Source organism: Taurulus bubalis (assembly GCF_910589615.1).
Source record: "Taurulus bubalis genome assembly, chromosome: 12".
NCBI classification, from domain to species: Eukaryota; Metazoa; Chordata; class Actinopteri; order Perciformes; family Cottidae; genus Taurulus; species Taurulus bubalis.
The window spans coordinates 6703448-6730353 of NC_136600.1; the positions used below are offsets into that span (position 1 = coordinate 6703448).

The 26906-nt window shown below is 45.4% G+C and overlaps 1 protein-coding gene across 7 annotated transcripts; it reads right to left on the minus strand.

Moving 5' to 3' along the window:
* Positions 1–1359: 1359 nt before the first annotated feature.
* dop1a (DOP1 leucine zipper like protein A) lies at positions 1360–25114 on the minus strand (the record flags this gene model as incomplete). 7 transcript variants are annotated; one of them, XM_079227103.1, is made up of 37 exons in its annotated part: positions 1360–2459; positions 2622–2751; positions 3029–3193; positions 3288–3343; positions 3500–3636; positions 4028–4180; positions 5100–5161; positions 5652–5801; positions 5911–6020; positions 6598–6677; positions 7217–7361; positions 7588–7654; positions 7880–7984; positions 8121–8176; positions 8297–8431; positions 8544–8669; positions 9452–9634; positions 9856–9967; positions 10239–12378; positions 12507–12772; positions 12886–12986; positions 13067–13219; positions 13295–13578; positions 13824–14349; positions 16345–16584; positions 17599–17628; positions 18470–18572; positions 18873–18992; positions 19388–19508; positions 19616–19730; positions 20428–20537; positions 21350–21449; positions 21817–21915; positions 22660–22849; positions 24160–24330; positions 24436–24617; positions 24977–25114. In XM_079227103.1, the coding sequence occupies 37 exons, from the start codon at positions 25112–25114 to the stop codon at positions 2151–2153; spliced, it is 7470 nt and encodes a 2489-aa protein (XP_079083229.1). In that variant the 3' UTR covers positions 1360–2150. The 7 variants fall into 7 exon arrangements, with proteins under 7 accessions (XP_079083229.1, XP_079083226.1, XP_079083231.1 ...); XM_079227100.1 differs by having other exon boundaries at positions 18470–18587; XM_079227105.1 differs by having other exon boundaries at positions 10239–12355; positions 12493–12772; positions 18470–18587.
* Positions 25115–26906: the final 1792 nt, after the last annotated feature.

Consider the following 26906-nt stretch of genomic DNA (forward strand, 5'->3'; position numbering starts at 1 on the left):
TGGCTGATTCCCAATCAGTTGCGTTGGCTTCTGCACGCGTTTCTGTAGTATCCTTTAAAAAAAAGATATATATTGAGGCAACTAGCTGAATAAGCGACAATATCCAACTGGGAAATCCTTCTCCAGATTGTTACACCTCAGCTTTTCCTTTTTATTATCGATCGGTTTCGTACAGTTCCGTGTTATTTGTCGTCCAGCCTCCCTGACAAAACGGTCCTCTCCGGATGATGCGTGTCGCTGCCTCCCCCCTCCCTGTCTCCCTTCCTCCAGCCTCCCGGATAATCCTCACCACCAGTCCGACGGTCCTTGTGTATCAGCGGGGCGCGCAGGGGAACATCAGATCCTGAATGGCATTGGCATCATCATCATCATCATCTCCCACCATACAGTGCAGCGGTGTTCCCCCCTCCTCTTCCTCCTGTGCTGGGTGCTTCCTCTCTGCTGCGGCTCACCGTCAGCCTGCGAGCCCCGGCGATGCGCGCTTTCAGCCCGGTGTCGTTGGATGGCGGTGCTCCTGGCGGATTTTCCTCTTCTTTTTTTTTTTACATCCTCTTGTTCATTTCATTATTAATTTATTTAGACGTCTCACCCCGCCCCGCCTCCCCTCCCCTCTCATTGTCAGGTGACGCAGTATCACCAACCCTGCTGCTGCGTCTTTCATCGCGAGAGCTGGGCTGGAGGTTGTGGACGGGGAAAGGACGCGAGGGGGTTAATACGGCTCAGGCTGGAGTCACGTCATGAAGGTCACACACGTGCTGCCTCAGTTAACGAGAGTTTCTTTCATCAGCATCATCATATGTAGAGAGAAATAAATAAAAATCACGTCAAACTGCAGCCAGTCAGCCTTTGTGTCGCTGTCCGTGGTGCTGATGTTGGCTCCTCTTTACGGGGTTGACTTGTCTTTGGTTCGCAGGTCGTGGACGCACTCTGATCCACTGAATGACATTTATTTCACAAACTCTGATGTGCAATGACAATAAATGAACCTTGTATCTTGTTAGAAAGTAAATCCTGAGTCAATGTGTAGCCTAAGAATAATTATACTATTGCAAAGTATAACTAGTTTATCACCCTCATGTGCAGTTTGCTAGTTTAGTCCAGTGGTTCTCCGCCCAGGGATCAGGAAGAAGATGCTGTTCTGCTAACACAAATTTGTATAAACCCTTTTTGTAAAGGGACAAAAGAGGTTGGGAACCACTGGTGGGAACCACAGATTTTCTTTTAATGTAAAATCCTGATCTGAAAAATACTGTAGCCATTAACTGAACATAGTACAACATAGATTTCCCTCACATGAAACCGTTACACTCAGCTAAAACAAGCGTCTCAAAGCTGTACTTCCTTTACGTACCGTGCACATAAGTGCGTCAGTAAATGTACCTACCAGCACAGGCAATTTTTTTGCAGAAAAAATATATATAATGCAAGGCAGATCAGTGTCATGGACGGCAACAAACCCTGCCGGTTTAGTAGGTCTTTATCACAGAGGACAACGCGTCACAAAAGGAAAAGCACAGGTGCAAAAAATTTGATTAATAACGGATGAATAACGGATGAATTCCATTTAGCCGTTTCAGTTTCAGGCTCCTGGTGTTTCACAAGCGGGTTCATTGTCACACCATCACAGCTTCCTGGGACATCTGAAGATGACAGCACTTTTCCTACTACGACACCTCAAAATGTCTGCAGTGAAAAAGGCCTTTTGATTTATTTGTTATGTCTTTTTACCAGTATGTACACACAACCTGCAATCCCCAACAAAGCAAAATTAAAGGATTATCTACAGTAGGAGCATAGCTAAAATGCATTTAAAATGTCATGACGACAGGGACAGAGCGCATGTTACCCTCCCATTAGAAATCTTTATTAAGTCACATCGATATGGAATGGCACAGCATCTTCACTTCGTCCAAAAGGACTCACATAAAATGTTAAAAGTCAGTCGTCAAAGCTGCTCCATATATACAAATAATTAGAAGTAAATACAATAGCCTTTGAAAAGTAAAATAATCATTATAAATACCCCAAAAAATGTACAAACTACTTTTCCCCCAGTTGTATTTCCCTTGTTCTTGAATGTACAAGTTGAGGTTTTTCACTAGTGTTGATCAGTTGTGTGTTAATCCCCCCTCCCTCCCCTCTCTGTGTTCTCACGTCTTGATGAGGCCTTCTAGAAAGTCCTTCTCCACCATCTCCTCGATGTTCTGTCGAGCTCGACTCCAGAAGACTTTCTGGCTCTCCAGTTTGTGGCCCTCCTTGTGGCCGGGGAAGGAGGCGTCCGCCGGGTTGTGGGTGTAGGCGGGACCTGTGCGGTAGCTGGCCTTGCTGTTGAACACCTGACTGAGCAGGTTGAAGAAGGGCAGCAGCTGCTCCATGCTGCGGATCACGTAGAGGGTCAGCGTCAGGTGGCCTGGCTCCCAGGACAGGGTCCGGGTGGAGCAGTCCTCCTCTGGGTTTTTCTGTGGGAGGTAAAATGGATTATAAAAACGTTCTTTGCCTGAATGAAATGGGCTATAGCTTGCAAAAAAAGGGGGGCCTTTAATGAGCGTTTTCCTGCATTCAGAGAGTCATTTGTCTCCATCATTTAATAACCTTGTGTAGACAGGGAGGGAGGGGGGTACCTTGGCTCGTTTCCTCAGCAACTTGGCCAGTCGGACAACGTAGGGTTTAAACTCTCTCTGGTGAGTCCCCTGGCGTCTCACTTCCAGTCCTGAATCATCTGAAGCCTCTGGGATGAAGGCCCAGCGGTACCTGTAATGAGGCAGGACTCACTTAGAAAGAACACCAGTTTAATCTATCTAACAAGTCACCAGAGCTTTTAAAAAGGAGCAATATTCAAATGTATTATTCAAACGCCATCCACAAACTGAGATTTAGAAATTCCTCCATTTAAAATGATCGTTGCAAATGATCCATGCTGCATTCATCCAACCCAAACAGTGACAGGCATTTGTAACTAATAACCTCTGTAACTGATTCCCTAAGCCCATCACAGAAACACTCATGACCAATGTTGGTCTGTACTGACATCTGGAACTGAGGCAGGCTCTCGGGAGGCAGGGCCAAAGCCAGGTCCAGGAGCTTGCAGGCCGACAGATAGAGGTTGAGCCAGCGCTGGCTGTTGTAGGAGGTGGAGAAGCCGTTCCCACCGGAATAGGTTGTCTCTAGCCCGGCCACGGACGGCCCTGACGTCCTACGGATGGACAGGAGAGGATAACTCATCCAGCGAACACAGGCAGAAGTGATTTTATTACAATCCAGTCTGTATTACCAAACAGCCAACGCACCTTGAAATGTCTTCATCTGCTGTTAGCTCCTGCTCCATTAGAAGAAACACCTGGACCTGCAGGGAAACACATGTAAGATGTGTGAATGAGTGTGTGTGAGAATGGGTACAACATGTGGAGAGGGCTGCAAGAAAGAAACATGTCAAGAGATATGAAGTGAGCCAAGAGAGAGAGAGAAAGAGAGACAGCAGTCAGCGGCGCGTAGTTCTCACCAGTTCAGTGATCATGGTGGGCCACAGCGAGGTGAGGTGCTGAGGTGACATGCGCAGCAGCAACACTCTGAAGAACAGGAACACCTGAGCGTGAAGGATGGGCACCTGAGGCAGACGCAGGCTCTCCACCAGACGCTCTGAAAACACACACACACACACTCTCTGAAGCATCTGCTCAGTTGTTAAACCTGCAGGTTCATCATGGCCATTTCAGAGGGGCTGCCATCATCGTCTACATCCGGTGGGACTCAGAAACAAGCGTTCATGTTAAATCATTTAGAAGGCTGTAGAAGTGCCCGATACACATTGTTTTCCACGAGTCCTCACTTTCCTGGAGTTCCACAACGGAGGTGCCGAGTGCAGTGAGCGTGACCCCACAGACTCTCCATTTCACTCACATTTATGGGAAATACAGCCATTTGAAATCTTCAACATAAATCATGAGGCTTTATTTCTATTCTGTTTATTGTTGGAACCTGTACACAATCTGTATACAACATCTGTATATTGCATGTGTGCATTGTTTACCTTGTATGTCTGGCAGGTACTTCTGGTACTGGTCCACTTCACTGCTGTAGATGGTGAAAGCCAGGCGTTTGAGCAGCATGGCTCTCTGCTCCAGCTCAGCGTCTCTGTTGGTGAACAGACTCAGAGAGCTGCTCTGGGCGACAGCCACCCGGGCTGAAGGGAAACACACACAGTATTGTTTGTCTAACTAGTATCTTTGTATCCTGTTAATAGGCTTTTCTCCTTATCAAAATCAAGGACCCAAGGGTCGTGGTGTCAGGTTGTACACCAGTAGAGTGAACACACAGGCCTCAGTGAACGGGAACTGTCGTATTGCTATCAGCAGAACCTCATTCGGTCAGTCAGTTCTCTGTTCAAGGAGCTAAGCTATGGAACTGTCTACCAACAGAATTGAAAATGCCACACATTTTAATGTTTTTAATAAAAGTATTAAATCATGGCTAAAAGAGAAACATTGTTCTCCCCTGTAAACACACTTGTACTTTGTGTATGTACCTTTTTTTTGTCCAGTGGACAGGTGTTGTAAACTAGCGTTTCGCTACAAACACTTAACAGTGCATCTAGTTGTTGTGCATAGATGTATGTTACAATTATAATGCCACTGTGATGTCCATATCAAATAAAGTCAAGTCAAGATTGGAAAGCTCCATAGAGGAGATTGTGTGATTTGTGATATTGGGCTATATAAACAAAATGGACTTGACTTGTTAAACTAGGTCACGCCAGGATATTTCTGTAGGCAAGTAAGTAAGGTTTATTTATATAGCACTTTTCACAGACAAAAGGTCACAAAGTGCTGTACAAGAGTCACGAAAATAAATAAACGTGTTAAAACCAGACTGAAATAACAGGCGCCAAACAGGTGAATAGGCTACAGACTTAATAGGAGTGGAAAATTAAGTGTGACACTTTTCAGGATGAATTCTGCATCAGATGAGGCATGAAAAGGGCAAAACATTCAGCACCCTGCAAATGTCAGAAAGAAGCTGATGCCGTGCTAAACGGTCCGTTATCACACCCAGTGGTAATATCTACACATTTATTAATTAAACTAAAGAATCGTAAAGCTTACTCATGAGGTCTCTGAATGTGGTCTTGTCATGAGTCATCAAGTGGTCAATAATGGCTCTCCAGCTGAAAAATTAGGACAATTAAAGTTAGTAATTAATTAACAAACACAACCCCCTTACATCTGGCAATAACGTGGACCATTCAAATGTGTTTACACTTTGACTTTAATGCATCTCTGGTGTGCCCGAAAGGGCAGACTGCTAATGAATGTCCTCTATGAACATAATGTACGTGCATACTGTCCCTTGAAACTGAACACACGCCCATGCTTTCCAATTTCCAATTGAAACAAAATATTAAATCCAAGATTTTTGCTTGATTACACGTTATGGAAGAATTTATAGATTCATAAGCAATTTGAAGAAATCCAATGGACACAATTTTTAACGACAAACTACATCAGTGTGCGTTTTAAGATTCTATAGGATATTATATTAAGTGCATCTTTCAAGTGTTACTGCATCAAACATCTTGAGTTTTCTCTCTCTCTCTCTCTCTCATTTAAGCTACATGTCAACACCAGTTGTAAACTGTAGTTTCCTCTGCTACTCACTGGCTGACGCAGGAGGAGTCCATCTGGAAGAAGGTGTGGTCCATGAAGAGGTCGAAGGCCTCCTTCTTCCAGGCTCGGCGGGTGTACTGGTACCCGCTTAGGCTGCTCAACAGTTGGATGCATGCCCGGTAGCTGGGGGCGTTGTGAGCACTGCCAGGAGAAACAGGAAACAGTGAGCTTTTCATAGAACATCCCACAGTTAAGGTGTGAACTTTGAAACATTGGGCAAAATGCAAAAGCAGTAAGACGACATCCCCACCTGTGGTTGCGGAGGTAGGGCACTACGTAGTGCATGATATTAACCAGCAGTGGGATCACCCTCTCCTTCTCGTCACTGTAGAACACCATGTCCAACAGATGAGCCAGCACCTGATGAATACATTCAGAAGTCACTCGTATAAGTCTTACATATGCTTTCGGTCGGCAACATTGAGTGAAGTTTTTCTTAGAAAGTCGCCATTCATCTTGAACCATTGAGCTCCTTTAATCCCGGGCTGGAAAAGACTATGTGCAGTAAATTACTGGCCCAACCAACGATATGACAAAGTGCACTGCAGCATTAAGTTGATGTATTGCTTTGAATATCCACATTAATCTATAAACTACCAAAAAAGCAGTGAAGCACAGGCAGAATCTGCATAATGAGCTCAACATTGAGCTAAAACAGCCAAGATGGAAGACGGTGGCCTATGATTTCAATTGTCCAGCTCATGTACTGTACATCACCACACCGAGTCCAGTGGATTGATTCATTGGTCCACTAATAATAATTGAAGTAGAGGTGGTTGTAAATCAGCGAAAAGGACCTTAGCTGGAGTGTGTTAGTGTACTGTAGGGCTCCACCAAAACACTGCTGGTAAATGTGAGTGAGAGAAGCTTGAGACGTGAGAAAACAACAGGACGAAGGGAAGGGTTTTGCTGAGTCACAGAGACGTGAGTGTTTTACCTCGGCCAACAGTGTAAGGGCGTGAACGCTGTACACTGATGGAGTGAAGCTGGAGGCCTCCATCACTGTGAGCATTAAATCTACAAAACACACATACCAAACGTTAGCAGCAGCTACATAGTGGAGAAAAGTATTAATACTGCCATGCTGAAGCATGCGGCCACTCTGACCAGAAGCATCCAAGTGCTCCGCTTTGACCATCTCACATTCTGATTAGGATTTTTACACTTCATTTAGCTGGATTACCTTAATCCCGACAGTAAAATACATCTCTGGTAGAAACACAGAAACGATCTTCCCCTTGCCAAAATACAGAGTCCCCTGAGCACAAATACATAAGGACAGTATCCCAGCTGCCTGCTAAATAACTACTACTTTCCAATCAACTGATAAGGATTCATTCTTGAATTAACGAAATGTGTCAGGAGAGAGACTTTATGGCAAAACAACAACAGTGATTAATCAGACAAATCAATATTTTTCTGTACATAGTTTTGTGTGGCATGAGTGTAAAATGTACACATTTGAACTAGATTTAACAAATTGAAAATTCAATGACACAGACACAGTATTCATGGGCTTTCTCCAGTGCAATTAGTGGTTTTAAGCAGCAGCGCACCTTCTACATCAGCTTCCAGGTTGGCTCCATCCACGACTATCTGGGGAGAGGCCTTCACCTCCAGGTTTCTCCTCAGCCACGTGGTTTGCTCCAGAGAGGAGCCAGCGATTGTCCCGATGGCCTCCACCACCTTATGGGTCACGTCCTGCAAACGCAAGTTAAGTTTAGTTACTTGTATTCAATCGGATCGTTCTTAACTGTGGTTCCCTCGATAATCCTGTATGACTACACGGCATGAAATTAAATACATTTTCATTAAGAGGATGTTAATGTACGTTATTGAAGTTAAATGAAATCAATGTCATCTAATTACAAACTGTGATGGAAAGTTTTCAGAGTTAAACAGTAGCCAAGGTGGCGGCAGTAATTACCTGCAGCTCCCGTTGGTCCTTCTTGCTCTCCAGATTGGGATTCTTCAAAATGAACTCATTCAGAACTCTAGAGAAAACAAAAGAGAAAGGGGGGGCCATGTCAAATAAATTAAAGCCGGCGAATCGTTGGAGGAGGTGTAGTCTCCACAGACGGATTCATTCAAAGCCACACTGTGGCCATTTAATGGCGAGCAGCCCACTAACATCCACAAAACAGAGTTAAACCCAGATGTTGTGGGTAAATTGGGACATCTGCACCACAATTAAGAGAAGAGGAGGAAGAGAAACCAACCCGAGTATAAGAAACTGTCCAGGGGCAGGCAGGCCCAACGGTACCGAGTCCTTCAGCAGCGCCAGCAGAGACGGCCAGCTATCAACTAAACTGGACACAGGGATCCTGGGACAAAAACAGGGAATGATCATGAACGCAAAGTAAAGAAGGTTAGAAGGCACAAACAGGGCCTTTATAAAAAAGCAACATTAAAAAGGATATATAGTATAAATATATACACAGCTGTGTGCAGTGGACTCACCTCTGGACATAGGCATAGAAGAACTGCAGCATGCAAACCTCCAGAGAGAGGTGCTTCTGTGGGGAATGGTGAAGAAATAATATGCATGTGTCAGGTGTTATGAAACACGGTGAAACTAAGACACAAGTGTCAAAGAGTGTGAAAAACAAATCGAAAGATCGCCCTCAAAAAACAACCTTGTCCTTAGCAATGGCGGGTGGCTGCTTCAGGACCTCCTTGACCGTCTGCATGACCGTCTCAGTGCGCATGGCGCTCACCGAGCGAACCAGCTCCACCAGCAGCAGCTGCTCCTCACTGGCTAAAGGAATCACCTGAAAGGCACGGCATACTTTTTAGCTTGCTGTTGAATTCACTCTTTAAATATATTTTATTTTGACAGGTTAACAGAAATGACTCAACACCACCTAAAGGGTGGGCACCCACCTTATTTCTGACTGGAGTCTTGATCTGTTTCCTCTCATTCCAAACGTAGGCAATTGCTGCCATGAAGTGAGCGCCATGGTTCATGGAGATTGGACCCAAAAGCTCAAGGATTTGCTGCCGCAGGTTCTGTAGAACAGATGTAAGCAAGGAGGTTAGACCGAAACAGCTGATGACTTACTATGCAAACCGTGTACAGGCCATAAAATCCCGTGTATAACACAGCTGAACGCAATAAATAAATACAAACACTGTGGTATTTCCTCAAATTCCTAGACATTTCATTTGTGTCACATGCCAAAATCAATTATATGTGTCACACGCCACAATCCATAAAATCAATTGTAAAACGTTATCTACATTTAAATCGAGCTGCTGCTACATTTGTGGAGTCTACCAATGCAAAATGCTCAAACTGACAAATATGTTCATTGTAAAAGTAAGTTTCATAAGCAGGTTTTTATCCCATTCATTATTCCTCCTGCAGCGGCACAGGCCATGTAATCATTACAAATTATGTTCTGTAGATCACAGATTAAATCACCATATTAGCTCATTGAATATTACATTAACAACCCACCTTCAGAGAAATACAAAATAAAATCATCTGGACAAGGGCAAAAAACTACTTGCAGAAACCACAGAGCTGTAATTACTAGGGAAAAAACGTTAACCGGGAGAAGCTGACGGCGATGACGCCAATTACAGTGAAGGCAACAACTCCCATGACCCCTCTCAACCCATCACTACACTCTGTTTGTTCAGTCATACCCTTATTCTACAGTCTAGACGTGCATTCGATTATCACGTCGCAAAGACTAGTTATCACCTTGCTAGACTGGCCCAAGTGCATTAAAATATGTTTTTGAGTTATTGAGGGAAAAACTCCGAATGCATGATGCCCAGTGTACCTTAGTGGAGCCCAGGTTGATGTTGGACGTCGAGGCAGCAGAGGCAGCAGCTGGCTTGTCTGAGCTGTCAGCCTGGTGGAGGACGCTCCACAGCAGGGTGACAGAAGACATAATGGTGTGGAGGATGGAAAGGATGCCTGAACGAGCCTCAGCCAGGTGCTTCTGGTCAACGCTCACTTGTAACTGAGAGACAAGACAGTCAGTATACCATTATACAAAGAAATAGATAATATCGAGCATGTTTTGAAGCAAATCAAACTCATGAATGTAGCAAATTAATGTATAAACTGCAGCAAAGGGCTGCATTCATAATTGCCATGTATTCACACGTGTGTGTGTGTGTAGAGGTTGGAAACAATCGCTGAGGAATGAACGAGTAACTTGTTGGTGCTCGGCGCCCTCACCTGGTGGTACTGGGAAGTGGGATCCAGCAGGCAGTAGTGGATGATGGCCGTCACCCCCTCCAACACCGTCAGGATCAGGTCAGGAGGGATGCAGAGAGCCATCCACTGGGGTCTAGAACATAGAGGGAGGATATGCAGTTTTTGCAAATATATTTGGAGGAAAAAATATTTATATGCAAAATTCTGAATGCCAAACATTTTCATCACAAATGGTACATCAGAAAGACGGATGATATGTAAAAGACAGCTATTGCATCTTGTGGTCAAGAGTGCCATCTGGTGGCCAAACCCTTGCTCAGCCAATGTATTGCATTGTACTGCCTGTGTGATGTATGATGGTGTGTCATAATAGTATAGCTCATCAGAACTGTAGATGTTAATACCTGGTGTCAGTTAGTCCGGTCTCATAGCGGTACTGATGCAGAAGATTGTCCAGGTTCCTGCACAACTGCAGCGTAACGGAGGCCACCACCCTCCTCAGCACCCTCCCCATGTACGGCAGGGTGGCCGTGATGAGTCCTATCCACTGGGGATGCATCTTGCAAGCGTGGTGCTGATGCAGCGCCCGGATCACGGCGCACAGGAACATACCCTGCGCTGTGATAGGCTGTCCGTGGAGATACTGCAGTGATGTCATTGGCTGCTGAGGGTTGACGTGCTCCACTTCCCCGCCCAGGATCTCGAACCCTGCCCCAGCCCCGCCTCCCGTTCCTGCGCCTCCCGCCCCTCCTCCCACGGGTCCCCCTTCGACCCCTTCATCAGCCGGCACCAGGACTCGGTGTTCGAGGACAACCAGGCTCTGCAGCAGTCTGAGCAGCTGAGACTGGACGGCGCTGCAGCTGTCGATCTGATCCTCTGACAGGTTGATGACGCTGTCCTCTGACAGACCTTCCTCCACTGTGGCCACGTTGGCCCCCGCCACCTGCTGCTCGTGCCACTTCTGGGCACTGAATATGGAGGAGAGCAGGCAATGGAGAACCACTTTCTGGACTTTGCACTTCGAGAGGACATCGCTGATGAAACTAGCAAAGCCCTTCGCGGAGCCACCGGTGACTTTGACCAGCTCGCTGAAAAGAAGCGTGAGAACCTCCACGCTGGTCAGCTGCATGGCCCGGTTCCCTGCCAGGTCCTGAGGGCCTGCTGTCAGGTGGGCAGAGTAATAGCTCCTTAGGAAGTACAGACAGAGTGAGATGATGATCTCCAGGTACATTGCGCTGCGGAATGAATGGGAGTGGGAGTCCTGGGGGATGGGACAGTAGAAGTCTTTGCCCATGACGGAGACCCTGTGACGGGCTAGGAGGTTTTGGAGCAAGGACAGCTGCGGAGTGTATGTGTTGTTGATGCTGGTGGTGGAGATGGCACTTACAAACCCTGAGGGAGCGGCTCGGAGCATGGCCGCGATGGCCGACAGGGCGTGGAGCGCCCGGGAGGAGTCGTACAGCTGGAGGTAGAGCAGAACGTGCTGGTAGAGAGGATGGATGTTAAAACGAGGTGGGGCGGCGGAGGACCTGCGTCCTGTGACACTGGCCCCCCCGACAGTCCCAACAGAGCCCCCGCTGGGTGAGCCGGTGTCACTCTCAATCTCTGACACCTCACCTTCCCCACAGCTGTACCAGTTCTCTAGATCCAGGCTGTCCCCGAAGAAAATACTGGTCGGCCGCAGCTTTTCAGCTTGACTTGCCATCTTTCTCAGCCTCTCCTCCTCTTTCCTCTTGGCCTTCTTGATCTTGGGCTTGGCCCCTGGGGATTTGTCTGCCAGCCTCTCCATGATTTTCCCTTTAAGGCTGAGCTGGGTGCTGCTGTGGCTACGTTTACGGGCCTGAGGGTCGTCCACCTGCAGGTTGTGGTCCGGGGTGGCAGGGTCGGCGCTGTCCGGCAACGTGACAATGGAAGGTGAGGAGCTATGACGGGTGATGGCCTCTCTTTGCAGAGATATCTCCTCTGCAGATATATCAGCCCTCGTAACAGAGAGGAACTCCAGCGTGCCTCCAGCCAGCATCTCGGGCAGAGTCTGGTGGTTGGAGCCTGCAGGAGGTCCAGAGTCAAGACGGGGTCCAATAGAGGTATCTGAGGAAGTGCTGTCTGTGTCTGTCTGGGGCCAGTGCTCAGGTTGAGATGAGACTTCAAAAGAAGATCCCTCGTCTACTAAACTCAAAACGTGGTCGATCAGCGCTTTTATAACCGAGGACACATCCTCCTCTATAGAGTCTTCAAACATGTCACAGGAGGAACCAGGCTGTTGGTCTGACCCGTTGACTGTGCTGCTGGCAACCTCTGGTTCCTCAAAGCTGCAATTTTCCACTGTAGATGATCGAGAACCACTGGACTCAGAGCTGTGGAGCTCCCCCTGTTGGACTGCAGGCTGATATTCACCAGCTAGTTGCAAGTTGTCACTGCTCAGGCTAAGCAAGGACAGTCTGTCACTCAGGGGGTTGACAGTCAGACAGAACGGCTCCATGTCACCCATCACCAGGCCTCGGAGCTCCTCTTGTATCCCCATCTCGCCTTGGATCAGGCCAAAGTCTTATGAAAGAGAGAGGACAACATTTATGTCACAAACAATCAACAGGGAAACAATTTGGATAAGATATGACGCAGTAACTACCAGTAAAAACGAAACAAAAAAAGCAGTATTACTGGCATGTGCTTACTGTCTGAGAAGCCAGAGTCCCTGGCGTAAAGGGGTTCTGATGGCCCTTGTCCAGATGGTTCAGGGGTGACCTGGGCCCAGTGGCGCTGGGCCTGGACCCTCTGAATGGATACTCGGTGGGTCTTGGGGTGGAGCAGAACTAGCAGGAGAGGCTCTAAAACCCGAGCAATGTCATGTCTCTGAAGAACCTGATTGAGCCAAGCCCGGCCAACAGCGCTAGTACACGGATCCCAATAACTCAGACTGTCGAGCATGATGAAAAGAGATCTGTGAAGGACAAAGTGAAAAGAAAATCCCAGACAGGGCACTTGATACAAACTGTATTAATGAAGAAAAAAAAACTGTAAATTAACTAAAAACATTTCTGTGTGGCCGTATACCTGTCAAAGGTGCGATTAAAAGGCGAAGATTTGGTGATGTTCAAGTCTCGTGTCAAATGCCACAGTACAGAGAACTTCACGTGGGCCTCCAGCCGGATTCTCTGAAAGCAAAAACGTGTTGTGATGAAGTGTGCGCGGTTCTTTGATGTGCGTTTCCTGGGTTGTGTCCACTGTGACTAACCTTGTCTCTGTGCATGAGCTGCTGGCTAATGACGTCCTCACAGATGCTGGAGGAAGGCACCAGGTTGTGGAGCTGGTAGAAGAGCTCTACGCTGCGCTGATGGTGCTGAGGAGTCCCTTCACTCAACTGGTCCCACAGGATCAGAGCTACATTCTGGGGGGAAAGATTAGAGATTAAACGGGGTAACAAATGAATAGTTCCACCTTGACCTAAGAACGAGAACTCTACCTTGAAGAAGTTTGTCTTGTCAGCGATGTACTTTAGGATTCCCTGAGTGAGTGGTGGCCTGATGACGACAGCTACTCGGCCCTGGCTGGGGCTCATGGGCTGGGCGGACTCGGCGCTGCCCACGGACGCGACACTCTCGGCGGTCACCATGGCGACCGACTGGGTAAGTCCCACGAGGTCCATGAGCAGGGAGATGGCCACGCCCTGCAGGCTGAAGTCACTGGCCAGGCAGCAAGCATCCATCAGTGTCTGCAGCCACACTGGCAGACGGACCTGCTCTCGGTCTGTATTGAAGCGAGGCGCATATTAAGAATTCCACTGTCATAAATCGAACCTAGAAGCTGTAAAACAGCTCTACATCTTAGCACCCCGATGGACAGAAGTGCAATAGATGTCATGTGTACTCACTTGTGTTATTGTTTCCAAACTGCCATTTCCAATTTAAACATGACAGTTTGCATACCTTAAAAAGTTTGCATACTAGCAAAGAAAATGTAGTCCTTGATCAGACAGTGTTTTAGGCACTTACCAAACTGCTCTTCCTGTGTGGGTGACGACTTGAGATTGCCCTCTGCGATGTAGACAGGGAAACTGGAGCATTCCAGGAAGAGCTGGCAGGCAGCGGTGAAGGCGGCAACTCCCTCCCTCTGGACCAACCCGGCTTCTGAGCTTGACTCTATATGATCGCTGTGCTGCGAGCCTTCTGAAACCAGGGGCCCCGACTTTATAACGTCGCCCCTTTCCCCATCAGCTTTGTCCCCCTGCGCCGGCGTAATATACAAGGAGATGAGCCGGGAGAGAAACAGCTGGAAGTGCTCCAGGCAGCACTGCATGACCGGTTTGTCCAGAGGCTTGGTCTGAGATGGGCCTGAGGAGCGGCGGCCCGTTCTGACCGCTGGGTGGGGATAAGCGCTTTGCTCCGCCTCATCCGGGCCATCGCCCTGGTACTGGACGAAGTCTGTGAAGCCACTTTCGGAGGAGCGACTGCCGGGAGGGTTTCCCCCGTCCTCAAACATCTCCCCACTGCCAGGTTGCTCCAGACTGGAGTGCAAAGCCTGCAGGAGGACGGAGGAGGATGCGAGATGAAGAGTGATGGAATCAAAAGAATGGGAAAAGGCACATGTTGATCAGCACACTGGAAATATAGCAAGCTAGGAACATTCTGCATGTTTTGATGACTGGATTCTTTAAGAGCCTTCACAACCACACTGGGGTTTTCAATTACACAAGCTGATAAGCATGTGGTCAGGATAAAGAGAGAGAGGGCTATACTGGGAATGACATGATGCAGCCAAACTCTATTTGAGTGATGGAGATGTCAATTAATTGTAGTTTGTACAAGCTCACACAGCTCTGAGGAGAGAGGTCTGATCGGGCAATATAAGTGAGACACCTGTGTGGGTGGGTGTGCAGATACTTTCAGGATTGCCGCCTGCCAACAATTCGATGGATCCTTAAATAGAGACTATGTATCGGATATATTCATGTTTTCTCATGCAGTCCTGTTCAGCTGAAAGACGTATGCTTACATGTGCGGTATATGACCATAGTAGGGTTGGGCAAACTGACCGTAATGAACGTGAGACTGTCCATTTTAAATAAAGATTTGGGCCTTTCGTTTGTACCGACAAGTCTATCCCTTTCATATCTCTGACTATTTAGGGCCATCGAAGGCAGTGCTGCCAGACTGCTTTGAGGCAATATTGGATTTACAGAATTTTTTGCATCAAGCTTCATTTACAATGTGATGGGTTAGCTTAGTTGTCAGGTACTTAATTCTGTAAAAGAGCAAATTCCTAAATCGAGAAAACATCATTAGCAAGACACCGTGATAGAAGACTTAATCCATATCCCCTATATTCATTGAATGGTTCAGTAAATGCAGAACTAACCATTAGCTTTAATAGTGGAGGTCTCTAAACAGACACATTAACCTTGTCACGGCACGTTCTATACACTAGTCATTACATAGTGACGTGTACATTCACAAACAGCTGTTGGGCTTGACCTGAAGGACTTCTAGACAGAGCTGTACATCAGGCTGGCATCCTGCCGCAGACAGACTGAGCGATGTAACTTCTTAATATTGTTTGTAACAGTCAGCCTTTCGGAGCCTGAGGGCATCCTGGGAAGCATTCTGATTTAGGCAGCGTTCACATTCTGAAGCATGGACTCAGATGGCAAGTTGGACAGCAAATTCTCTATATGTCCCTCAGGGTGGGGGGTGGATGTATGCGGATTGTTTTCCACTCCGATGGATATGGTCACCCAGGAGGCATCGCTTGCTCTACCCCTCTTATTCCGCAGAGAGAAAAAGGAGAGCTGGGCTCAGCTGTTGGTGAACCATCTTCTGTCTTTCTACGCGTCCTCTCTTCTGTCCCTCAAGGGGCCCATCCAGCCCCTATCCACCTTCCAGCATGGGACTGATTGACTGAACTTTTAAATCGCAATTCACTGAGCTCTCGAACACTTCAACAGCCAGGTTGCTGGAGGGGGACCAGGAGCAACCGGATGGCCAAACGAAGCCTTTTAGTCTGAACAAGTCTTCAAATGCCTCGTGTCGAGGGAGTGCTGGATGACGGGGCCAGTCGTGGGACCACCCAGCCAACTGCCGCACAGGCAACAGAGCCGGAAGGGGCCCTGTTCAGGGACCAGGGCACACCATCAGAGCCTAAACTGATGGATTTTTGGGCAGTAACTTGTAGGGGAAGTGGGTCAAACTGGGATTTGCTCCGAGTGGGGAAGCAACAGGGTCTGTGCTTTTATCAAAAGATTTTTTTTTAAAGATCAGGGACTAAATAGAGTTATCAGCTGGCAGGGTTTTTCAAAGTACGAGATTGGCATAGCAGGGGCATCACTTTTGTTTTGGTGCTTGTGAACCATTTTAATTTAAAACTGACCACTAAAGCGAACAGACACTCTGATCTTATTGTGATTTAAGTGGCAGGAAAAACATGATACACATTAACACTTTGTTTCTGATGGAGAGAAGCGTTTCCCTTTCAATATTGTGAAATCATTTTTATTTATTTTTTTACATTTTTCCTCACCCGTTTGTCCTCCTTGCCTCCGTTTGCTGAGTTTGAGCGATTGGCGTGGCCCTGGGGGCCCGAAGGCAGGGCCAGAGGGGACACCAGCGGGGGCTGCACTTTGCTGAGGATCTTGGAGCAGAGACGAAGGCAGTGGGTGAGCTCTCCGAGGCTGAGGGCCTGCAGGTGACCGGTCAGAGCCGACACCATGCGCAACAGCAGCTGGGGAAGATGCTCCGTCTGGATCTCTATGTAGGTCTCCTGGAAATGTCGGAAAGGAAGTCAGCACAGGAAGTGAGGTGCAATTATTGGGCATCTGGAAGGAGGTGAACCTGATCTAAGGTAATTATGTCCCTGAACCTAACCAAAGCTGATGCTGGACTTTTATTTACGCCTTCCAATTCATTGATTTAATAGTGTGCTTGGTTTTCATATGAAATACTGATCACGTTTCCCTCTAGTTGTCAGAGGGAAAATCTTAACCCCTTAACAGAGTATGAATAATTTTCAAGCAATTTGGCAGAGAAGAAAATATAAAGATGCTGAAATATCAAGACAAAATATTATCTGCTATGGTCAAAAAAAGAATATTAAAATAGTTAGCATGCAAAAATTATGCAGTTAATACATTGTGAGACTAGTTACCCAAAGACATCCCTCCTTTTTAATATTTATTTTGTACATTGGCTGTTTATTTAATTCTAGTAAAAAAATATATACTACACGGCTGTCGTTGTTTTCCTTTAAAACAAAGAAGGCCCGGCACACTTAGATCCAATTCCAGCATTTAATGATGCATTCATCATTAAATATATTGAACTATGGACCTTTACATCAAGTACGTTGACTCAACAAGCACAACACATTTTTATGAAAGAAAATAAAAGCACAAATTAGAGAAAGAAAAAAAATCTACCATGAAGTAAATTAGTCATATTTCTTACAAATATGTGAGCAGTGCAATAGCATATAACTGCATGCATACTGAACAGAAAACACATATACAGTGGGCGGAGATATCATTTTCACAAGATCTAAACCACACAGCCAGGGTAGGTTTTCGACATATGACTGTTAGAATCCCACTTCTTCCTCTGGATCATTTTTTTTTTTTAACATTTGAGTTAATATATACACACAAGTCTGAAATGATCACTCAAAGCAGGGCAGGGACAAAGATGGCCTGAGGGGATGTCGGCAGGACGTTGCAGAAATGTTATCGTAGCCTCAGTGAAGCAGGGTGAGGTGAAAAAGCAGGAAAGAGCAGTACTTTACCTGGCAGATTACCCTCATGCTTCTAGTAGGCTTAAGGAGAAAGAGCAGATAGTTTGAATAGACAGGAGCAAGCAGAGCACAGGCTACAAACACCTGGTTTGCAGAAACACACGTTCCCGCTCACAAACTCACAGAATGCAAGGTTCCCTTTCTCACACACACTAAAAGAGTGAGGGATTTCCAAACTGTTCAGATTGGAAATACTGTATACTCTATAGACAAGCACATTTCTATGAGGATGCAAACAATTTTTGGGCAGGGGAACAAAACACAGGTATTTTTTGGAACCTGTGTGAAGATCTCACTCACACACACACACACACACACACACACACACACACACACACACACACACACACACACACGCACACAAACAAAGGAGTGGGAAACCGAGAATGAGATGGAAAGCCCAAGCATGGGCAGGAGACAAAGGACTGTAGAAGAGGGAAGAGAAAGGATGTGGTGGAGAGACACAAAAAAACAAAACAAAAAAGAATGTTTTGAGAAAACAAATCTATAAAGGAACCACAATGGAAACACAGACTGAATAATGACAAAGACAACAGCATGAAGGTGTGAAGGGAAAAATAATGGATGGAACAAATAGGTGTCAAAGTGTAATGGTAAAAAGAAAGTCATGGTGGAGTAAAAGCAAAAACAGAAAGTGGGTGATAGACATTTAGAAAGACACAAAGATAGATAGAGGAAACACAGACTGAGAGAAAGAAAGAAAAACTGAGAAAAACAAAGATGGAAAAAAGATAGCAAGACGGATATAAAAAGACAGACAGATAGATTTAGAAAGAAAGACATAGATACAAGGATAGAAAAAAATAGATACATGGATAGACAGAAAGAAAGAAATTCTCACCAAAGAAACAATATCCAGCAGGAAATCGACCAGCTGACAGAACTCCACCAATGAGAGCTCTGGATGGTCTAAGCTCCCAGCATGCCGTGGTGCACGCGCGTTGCTGTTCACTGTCCTCCTGCAAGAGAGACGTATTATAGAACATTTTAAGCTGGTGAGCAGTGACCGAGTGTTAATCCGTGAATGCACTTTGTTTGATGTTTCGTGGGTGTAATGGCAGTGAGGAAGACATCTTGGCTCACATTAGGCCCCCAGCACCAGCTGAGCAGTGTACCAAAACAACACAACACTCTGCAGGATGCAGCATCATGATCTCTCCAGAAGGATGACGCTCCGGTGTTTCGACCAGTCATAACGTGGGGACTTTGAGTGTTTATGCACACATTCATTTTAACAAGCAAACCTGCAGCACTCCTCGAACCAGCGGGCGATGTAGTCCCACATGTAGTACGGCTCAAACGAGTTGAACAGGAGGTTGGCTGTTTTAATCAGTTCTGCCGTCTTCTTGTTCTCTCGTAGTTTACTGAGAAGGAAGGGGAAAATTAGCATCTTGGTGTGTATGGATAAAGAAATTAATAAAAAACGCATCCATTATTAAGTTAGCCATGATTTAAATTACTCATCGTGTAAAAATATCTTATTTGGTTGACAAATTGTTTTTTATTTTAAATAGCATACATTTTATTATTTCTATGTTGCAATTTTACATACACCTTTTTTCAGTATATTGTAAAGCAGGATATACCCATCAGTTAAATATTACAGAAAATGTCCTAATGTTGAAATTATTATATGCTCTTTGTTAACATATCCCAGTTGTTTTATTCCCCTTTTGTTTTCCTACGATGATTCAACAACCAAACTTTCATCGTGGGGCTCATTTCATTTTCCTCAGGTGTACGGGCTGCCTGGACTGACCTGCTGAGGTGTGTGTGGTCTTTACTGAAGGGACTCTGGTTTTGGAGGTCCAGCTCTGTTCGGCACTGTGTGTGAAGTGTCCGAAACACCTCGATCAGAACGTCCTCGAGGATCGCTGGACCTGGAGAGGCACATACCGATGGGAGAGATGATGGACACAGTGGACATTTTGACATATTTACAAAACTAACTAGACTGTTGGTGTCTACATGCTGATAGACTGGTTACCAAGTTCCGGTTTGTCCAGCAGACTGATGAGGATGCGAAATGGCTTAAGGTCGTGCATGAGGATGCTCTCCTCTTCGCCGCCCCGGGCCTTGCCCTGCAAGATCCCCACCATCGCCTGAAAACACACACATCCCTATTACAGTAAAATATCTGAAAAATCCAGAGCATTTTCTTATTATTATTTTACCTATAATATTTGCCAGAACCAAATTTCACATTTGCATTGAACCTCCTTTTATTTATTTTTTCACGCTTCGTCTGCCACTTAATTGTGTGAAGCCAAGAACAGACGGTCTCTGTAGTACCAACCTTCTCCCAATGGAGGGAGCTCCAATAACTATTTCATAGCAGATGGCAGAAGAGCAAACAAAATAAATTCTACAAAAATACAACAACAAAAAACACATTCAAAAACAAAACTTCCCCTCCCGGTCGCTCTGTTCCACCCCGCCCCCCGTTCCAACCCCTGGAGTACCAGAGCTCATCACACGCCAGGAGGGCAAAGGCTGTTTTGAGCGCGACAGAACAGACAACACAAGTGTGTGTGTGTGTGTGTGTGTGTGTGTGTGTGTGTGTGTGTGTGTGTGTAAAAGTATTTGAGAGAAATAGGAACTTCAAAAGGACACTACTGGGAATAGGAGAAGAGAGCGGGCGTAAATGCAAACCCCAGAGAGGACGTGGGAGGAGAAAGATTAAAGGGAATGGAGAAATTGCGTGGCTGACTAAAGAGAGCCAGATCTGCCCAACTGAAGAAAAACCCCGACACACACACACACAGACACAGACACACACAGACACACACAAAACCTCACCTGGATGAGCATGTCTTTAGAGAAGGTGTTGAAGTAGTGGCTGGCGTGCTCCTCCGGGTTGCTCTGCCGAGTGCTGCGGGGGCCTATTCTCACCCCGTTGTTGTCAAAGCCTTCAAAAATGGCATGGAGTTATGATGGTGTAAATATTCAGTTTGCAAGAAGCAAAAGGACCTATCGGATAGTAGAAAACTGGAGATTTAATCTTAATTAGAATTTTAACTTGAATTTATGCGCATCTTCTGTTAATCTTCTTCTTCTTTGTAAAGTCCTAATGACTGTTGCTAACATCACTCAAATATCAGCCACAGTATAAATAATAGAGTAAATATTGAACTGCTTCATACTATAGAAGCCTAGCCAGATTCAGAGTGGTGGGAGCATCAATCTTCAATATCATTGAACCGTTAAAAACTGTTGTGAAATCGAAAATAGCTGGAGCTCGCCGCAAGATAATATATCCCAGTCATTGTGGGGGGAAAAAAACTCCACTGACTGGCCCAGAATCTGGCTGACAACTGGAATTAGAGTCACACTGTGAATTTTAATTTGAGACCATCACCTTCAATCCACGTTTTATTTGTTTCTTATCTTTTCTGTTGATCTAAAATTGCACGTATCATCATGCTGCAATTGTCGCAAGTTGCGGAGGAGAGATTACGCTCGATAAAAGGCCGGGCCCATCCTAAGCCATGCAGACACTTACCAGCATGTTCATCCACAGAGGGTTGCAAACAACAGAAAATACAGTAAGACGGTGAACACAACAGATACAAGCCTACTATTTAGGTATATATTTCTGCATTCTTTGACTTCCCCAAAGAAAAATTCCTCTCTAAACTTCACAATGTTCCACAAATAAAATGGCATGTGGAACCCTGGTGCATGGGAATGTCAGTACTGTGTCTGTGTGTGCATTTCGCACCCAGCAGCCAAGCGTAGAGTCTGCGGTTGAGCGACATGTCTCTTCTCAAAACCACATGCAAAGCTGCAGACAGGATCCGGATCATGTCAGGGCGAGTCGCCTGAACACAAAAACAGAACAGAAGGTTCGTGACTGATGTTGTCTCCCTCTCACAAATATACATTTGCACGTAAACATACATACACACACTGCAGATGTCAGATAAGAGCTGATTCCCGGCCCCGATGGTCCAGGAATGTTTTTGGGGTGAAGAATTTAACAAGCAGCCAACATGAGTCACTACCGTGGCTGGCTGTCTGAGTGACCTCATCATGATCAAACCCATGAAGACACTCAGACACACACACGGAAAAACATATTGATAAATGAATAGCATCATTTATCAATATCAGCCAGTTAAATACTGTGGTCTAATGATTGTAAATATATTGAAGCAAACCAGACCTCATTCACACAGCTTTCCTCACCTGGCTCATGTGGAAGGGGAAGCAGAAAAGGATCAGGTCCAGGGTGCTTCTCTGCACCAGCACACTTGAGTCCTGGACTGAGGTACTGACCGCCTCCACCTGGTGAGAACAGAGACACATTATTATTCAACATGCCTATTTACTTTTTTTAATCAAGTGCATTAAACCAGCGGTCTCCAACCACCCGGCCCACACAAAGAATGAAGGAAAAAAATGTTGATTGATTATCAAGGTCGGAAAGATGTTTTATTTTGAAAAGTGACCGCATACATCCATCTGTGCGTCTAAGCCTCTTGACCACAAAAAGTATACCATAAAAGTACTTTTCAATGTTGCGGGTGTTCTGGATTATAATCAAGGCAGAATATCCTGAGATCGCCAAAAAAGCAGTGAAAACCTGCTTCCATTTCCAAAATCCTGTCTTTGTGAAGTGGGGTTTAAGCTACGGAGTAGACTGGACATAAAGAACACACGTTGGGTGTCGTTGTCTCCCATCACCCCGAAATGGGACCGGCTCGTTGCAGAGAAAACAGCTCAGGGCTTGTATTTTTATGCACTTTATATTTGTTTTCATGCCGGTCGTATAATATCACTACGTCATATTTATCGCCCACCGTGAAGGCCGGTCCGTGAAAATATTAATTTAAATGAAACCGGTCTGTGGAGCAGAAAATGTTGGGGACTGTTGCTTTAAACAACATTAAACCGTCAACGTATTTAAACCGATTGGTTAATACCCAAGGTAAAAATTGTGTAAGACAATACTTGGGTTTGGAGGAGGGTGTGCAAACCTTATTTTCAGCTTAGAAGCATGCAATTGTAATGTAGTGTGCCATCGCGTACCATGAGCTCGATGTCACTGCCGATGACGTAGAGCTGGTCCTCCATGGAGAGCTTGCGATTGAGGTGCAGCAGAACAAAGGACACCCCGGGGAGACGCACAGCAGGGCTGGTCAGGATGCTGCCCCACAAGGCACTGTAGAAGGCCGACTGCTCCACCGCTGCTGCCACCTTTTCCAACAGGGTGTTGGTTCTACAAAAGACACAGAGAGGACACAGTGAAAATGGGACACACGCACGCTGCTGAGCGATGCAGTCCGCAGTAAATAATATTTACTGAGCATTAGTTGCGCAGGTTGTATTGCCCCTTGGTCAATGGAACATCTCACAACACAATCAAAGCAGCAAGCAAAATATATAAAAAGGAACACACACAGACACAGAGAGAGAAAGAGAGAGAGATAATTCAATGCTGGTGAGCTTTCTCCGTGCTTTCAGAGGGCTCACTCACTGCTGTTAATGAGGCCATTTGGATCTCCTAGTGAAGCTTTAATTTGCCATTTCCACGTAGTGAGTAGGGCTTCTTACCAGTATGTGTATATATATATATATATATATATATATATATATATATATATATATATATATATATATATATATATATAATACATTTAATTTGAAAAAATAGGGTGGTTTTATGATTTAGGCTGATAAGACTCAAATGCCCGCTGTGTGGAAACTAAATTACAGTAACAGGAAATAGCAACAGGATGTAGTAAAAATAATGCAATATCCTCTGTTAACCTCTGCAATTTGAGGAGAAAAAAAAAACTAAAATGAAGACTGCGAGATACTGCTTATCTGATTAATAAATACTAAAACAATATAGTAGGAACATAATGAAAATTAAAATGTCAGTATACATGTCGACCTTGACAAATAGGCCTTTTTGTGGAGGATGTAACAAGAATAGCACAGGTGTTACTAATAACATGTATTACAGCTGGCACTGCTCACTGGGACAGTAGATCTAGTGGGGCCATTGTTCATTTAATAATCATCTGTGCTTTCCTGCTAAAACAAATTAAAAAAAAAATTCTACCATGAAAATTATGTAATTGCAGCTAAAGCTGTAACAGCAGCGCCCTCTAGAGCCTGTGGGACTAATTAACAGTAGCGCTGATGAGATGATGCCTTGCCCTGCTTTTACAATATATGAGATATCAGTCACAACTATATAAAAAATAATGCAATATTAAATGACTACATCAATCCATGACAAATAAAAATACTGTAGATGTGAGGAAAACACTGTAAATTCAACTTGAATAAATGGCAGACACACACATCTGTAGCTAATTCCTGGAATCAGGCAATACACTTGTTTTGAACTGAAGAGACAGAAGTCTGTTTCCAGAGTTTATTCTTACAATGACTCACACATCTCATATATCATTCATGCCATCTTAAAATCAATTCCCTTCCACATTACGCTATAAAATGCCTTCTCCTAATGGCCTGTTAGAAGCGTTATTTATTTATTTCCGTCCCTGCTCTTCTCACCTGTCGTAATACTCAGAGCCCTCCTCCAGGCCAGGCAGGACCCCGGTCAGCAGTCCCTGTAGGCCCGGTTTAAGAGTCTTTCCCAGGGGCAAGTAGTAGGTCTCGTAGAGCCCCAGCAGCGCCGGCTTCACAGACATGGCGGCATTGGAGAGTAAAGGGAAGAGCCCAGAGCTGTGGTGGTAAAAAAAAAAGATAGATATATCAATATTCTGATAATAGCAGAAAGCTTTATGTTCAGCAAACTACTGGCCAGTGCGAGTGGAACTACAGTATCACCTGTAAAGAAAGAGGTCCTTGGCCAGCCTCTTGGGTCCAATGATCTTGAAGATGATCTCGTAGGTCTCCAGGGCCTTGCGGTGGACCCCGCTGGGCAGGGCCGGGTGGAGGCATTGGGCCAGCCGTTTGCCTATCGTCAGCTTCTTGGGAACGACTTGGTATTTTGCATTGTTTTGCAAAACCTGAGACAGGGACAGGGGATATTAAGCAGGCACTCACAACACAACAGTGTACAGGGACGAGCAGAACGTTCATCTGTGTAAATTACACGCAAGAGCAGATTGGATGGGAGTTTATGCTTCTAGTCAAGGCACGCTAAAGCTAAATGCTCAGGTTTTTTTTATGTATTTAACCATTTTGGCATATGCCATCTTCATACATCTTTACTTTACAGCTCATGCAATAACAACAAACTGAACACTAGTCTGCATAAATGTGTGTGTGTGTCTCTAGCATGGTATACATCTTGACCTTCTGCACAGTTTGAAGTTTTCATGCAGTGCATGATGGACCCCGATGGCGGCCCGACTGAGATCCTCACCTTGTTGAGTTTGCCCAGTGCAGAGATGAGGTCGGCCCACTCACTGGAGTACTCAAAGTTCTTGAGGGCTTTGTCCACGGCTGCCACATAGTTCCTGTACTTGGAGTCACTGAGCAGCTCCACTTCCTCTGCATTCATTCTCCTGGGTGGTTATTGCCTTAACGTGATACACCAGGCACACATATGTACATCACACCTGCAAAGGAAAAAGAACAGAAGATCAGAAACTCACACTGTCTATTTATGTCTTAGTGTAGCTGGGGCCATTTTAAAAGTCATATAGCTACATCAGGAGGAGCAAAGTCAGTGCTTACACTGCACTTCCTTATGCAATCTTTCAGGATGGAACACATTTATTTTTGAGAGGATGGCGCCACAGGCAACATCTTTCTGCACTGGTGAACAGAAGAGGGGGGAGTCTAACAGGTTTTTCACAGCACAAGGCAGTCCTAAGCTGCATTTGCCTCTCTCTCTCTCTCTAAAATGTTTTGTTTATTTAATGTAGGGGTGTCAGATGTAAACGTGACTTGCCCCAGCAGTGAAGGTGCAACTATTAACACGAAAGAGGCTCAGCTGCCAATACCTGACCCAATATCAGCGAGCCCCTCACGCGCACTGCAGCTAGGTAGGTGATGACTAATTAATGGTATTACTCACACCTGTGCTTTTCTTCCTGTACCACGTCCAAAATGTCTGCCGTGAGAAGTGCTTACGGGTAGACTAGAAGGAGTCTGGCGTGTTTTGAGCGTTTGAGAAGTACGCTCGTTCAACAACAGTGGCTAAAGGCGGTCTTGTAACGTTATTTGAACATTGCAGCGGAACTGTAACGCTGTGTGAGTGAGTGAGAGAGAGCTTGAGTCAGCACGTCCTCATTGAGCTGACTGATTCGAGTGTGGCTGTCAAGCGTCAACAACACACCGTAGAGCAGGTATGCACACCTGTCGTCCAAACTACAGCAGCCATGTAATGCCCACGTTCGCGTTTTGTCGCGAAAAAAACAACATGCATAGCATTTAGTATAAACGCACATTCAGCTCAAGAATATTTGCAAAATGGTATTCTATTGCCGTTTTGTTTGGCGCGAGGGGAACCGTTCCAGTAACGCTGTGGCTGCACAAGCCACCTTAATTGCCAGGAGCTAGGTGAGGCGATTTCCGCTAACATAATGTCGCGTTACAGCGTTAAAAAATGAGACGGATGTGAAAGCTTACCGTCATCCGATATAAGATCAGCAACTGTCATTCAATCCTGTGCGAAGAAAACGACTGACAGCGTCAACACTATGTCTAGCGAGCTAGCTAACGTGAACGTTAGCCGCAGGTTGTTTAACCGCTGGAGACGCAGGGCCCGGCTCCGATGTCACCCGCTCACATAAGGTCCCTTCACAAGAAGGCTTTGGAAGCAGACGATAGGTATTTGTATTCTACATATTCTTCTTCCGCTTTGTATTGTCGGGCGGTGTGTAAATAAACACTGGTGAGCGCATCAGTAGCTTCCAGTGCCAGAGCGAGACGATTGACAGCTCCCAGACTGCACTGCAGATTAGCTGCACGTCCAACCGCTCCGGTCTTCCGCATGGACGTCTTCCGCCTCTCGGCTGTGTCAAGTTACCCGATTTACTTACAGTCACGCGAAACAAAATACAAAATTGTTAGCTTTTCCTTCAAAATAAAAATGCTTATCTTTTGACTTTTAGCACTTAGCCTCCCAATATTTCTGTTTTATTTTGTATGATTTTATACAATTAGCGCCTAACGAGTAAACTGTTAAGCTGTATCTATGTGTAAGACATTTATTATTACTATCACTCAATTTATAAAAACTGCAAGACCAAAATGCTAAATATCTGCGACCACTTGATGAAAGCTAGTTAGTTATCCCTTTTATTTTGAAATGTGTGACCGGATGCTCCTCTGTTACCATGGTGTAT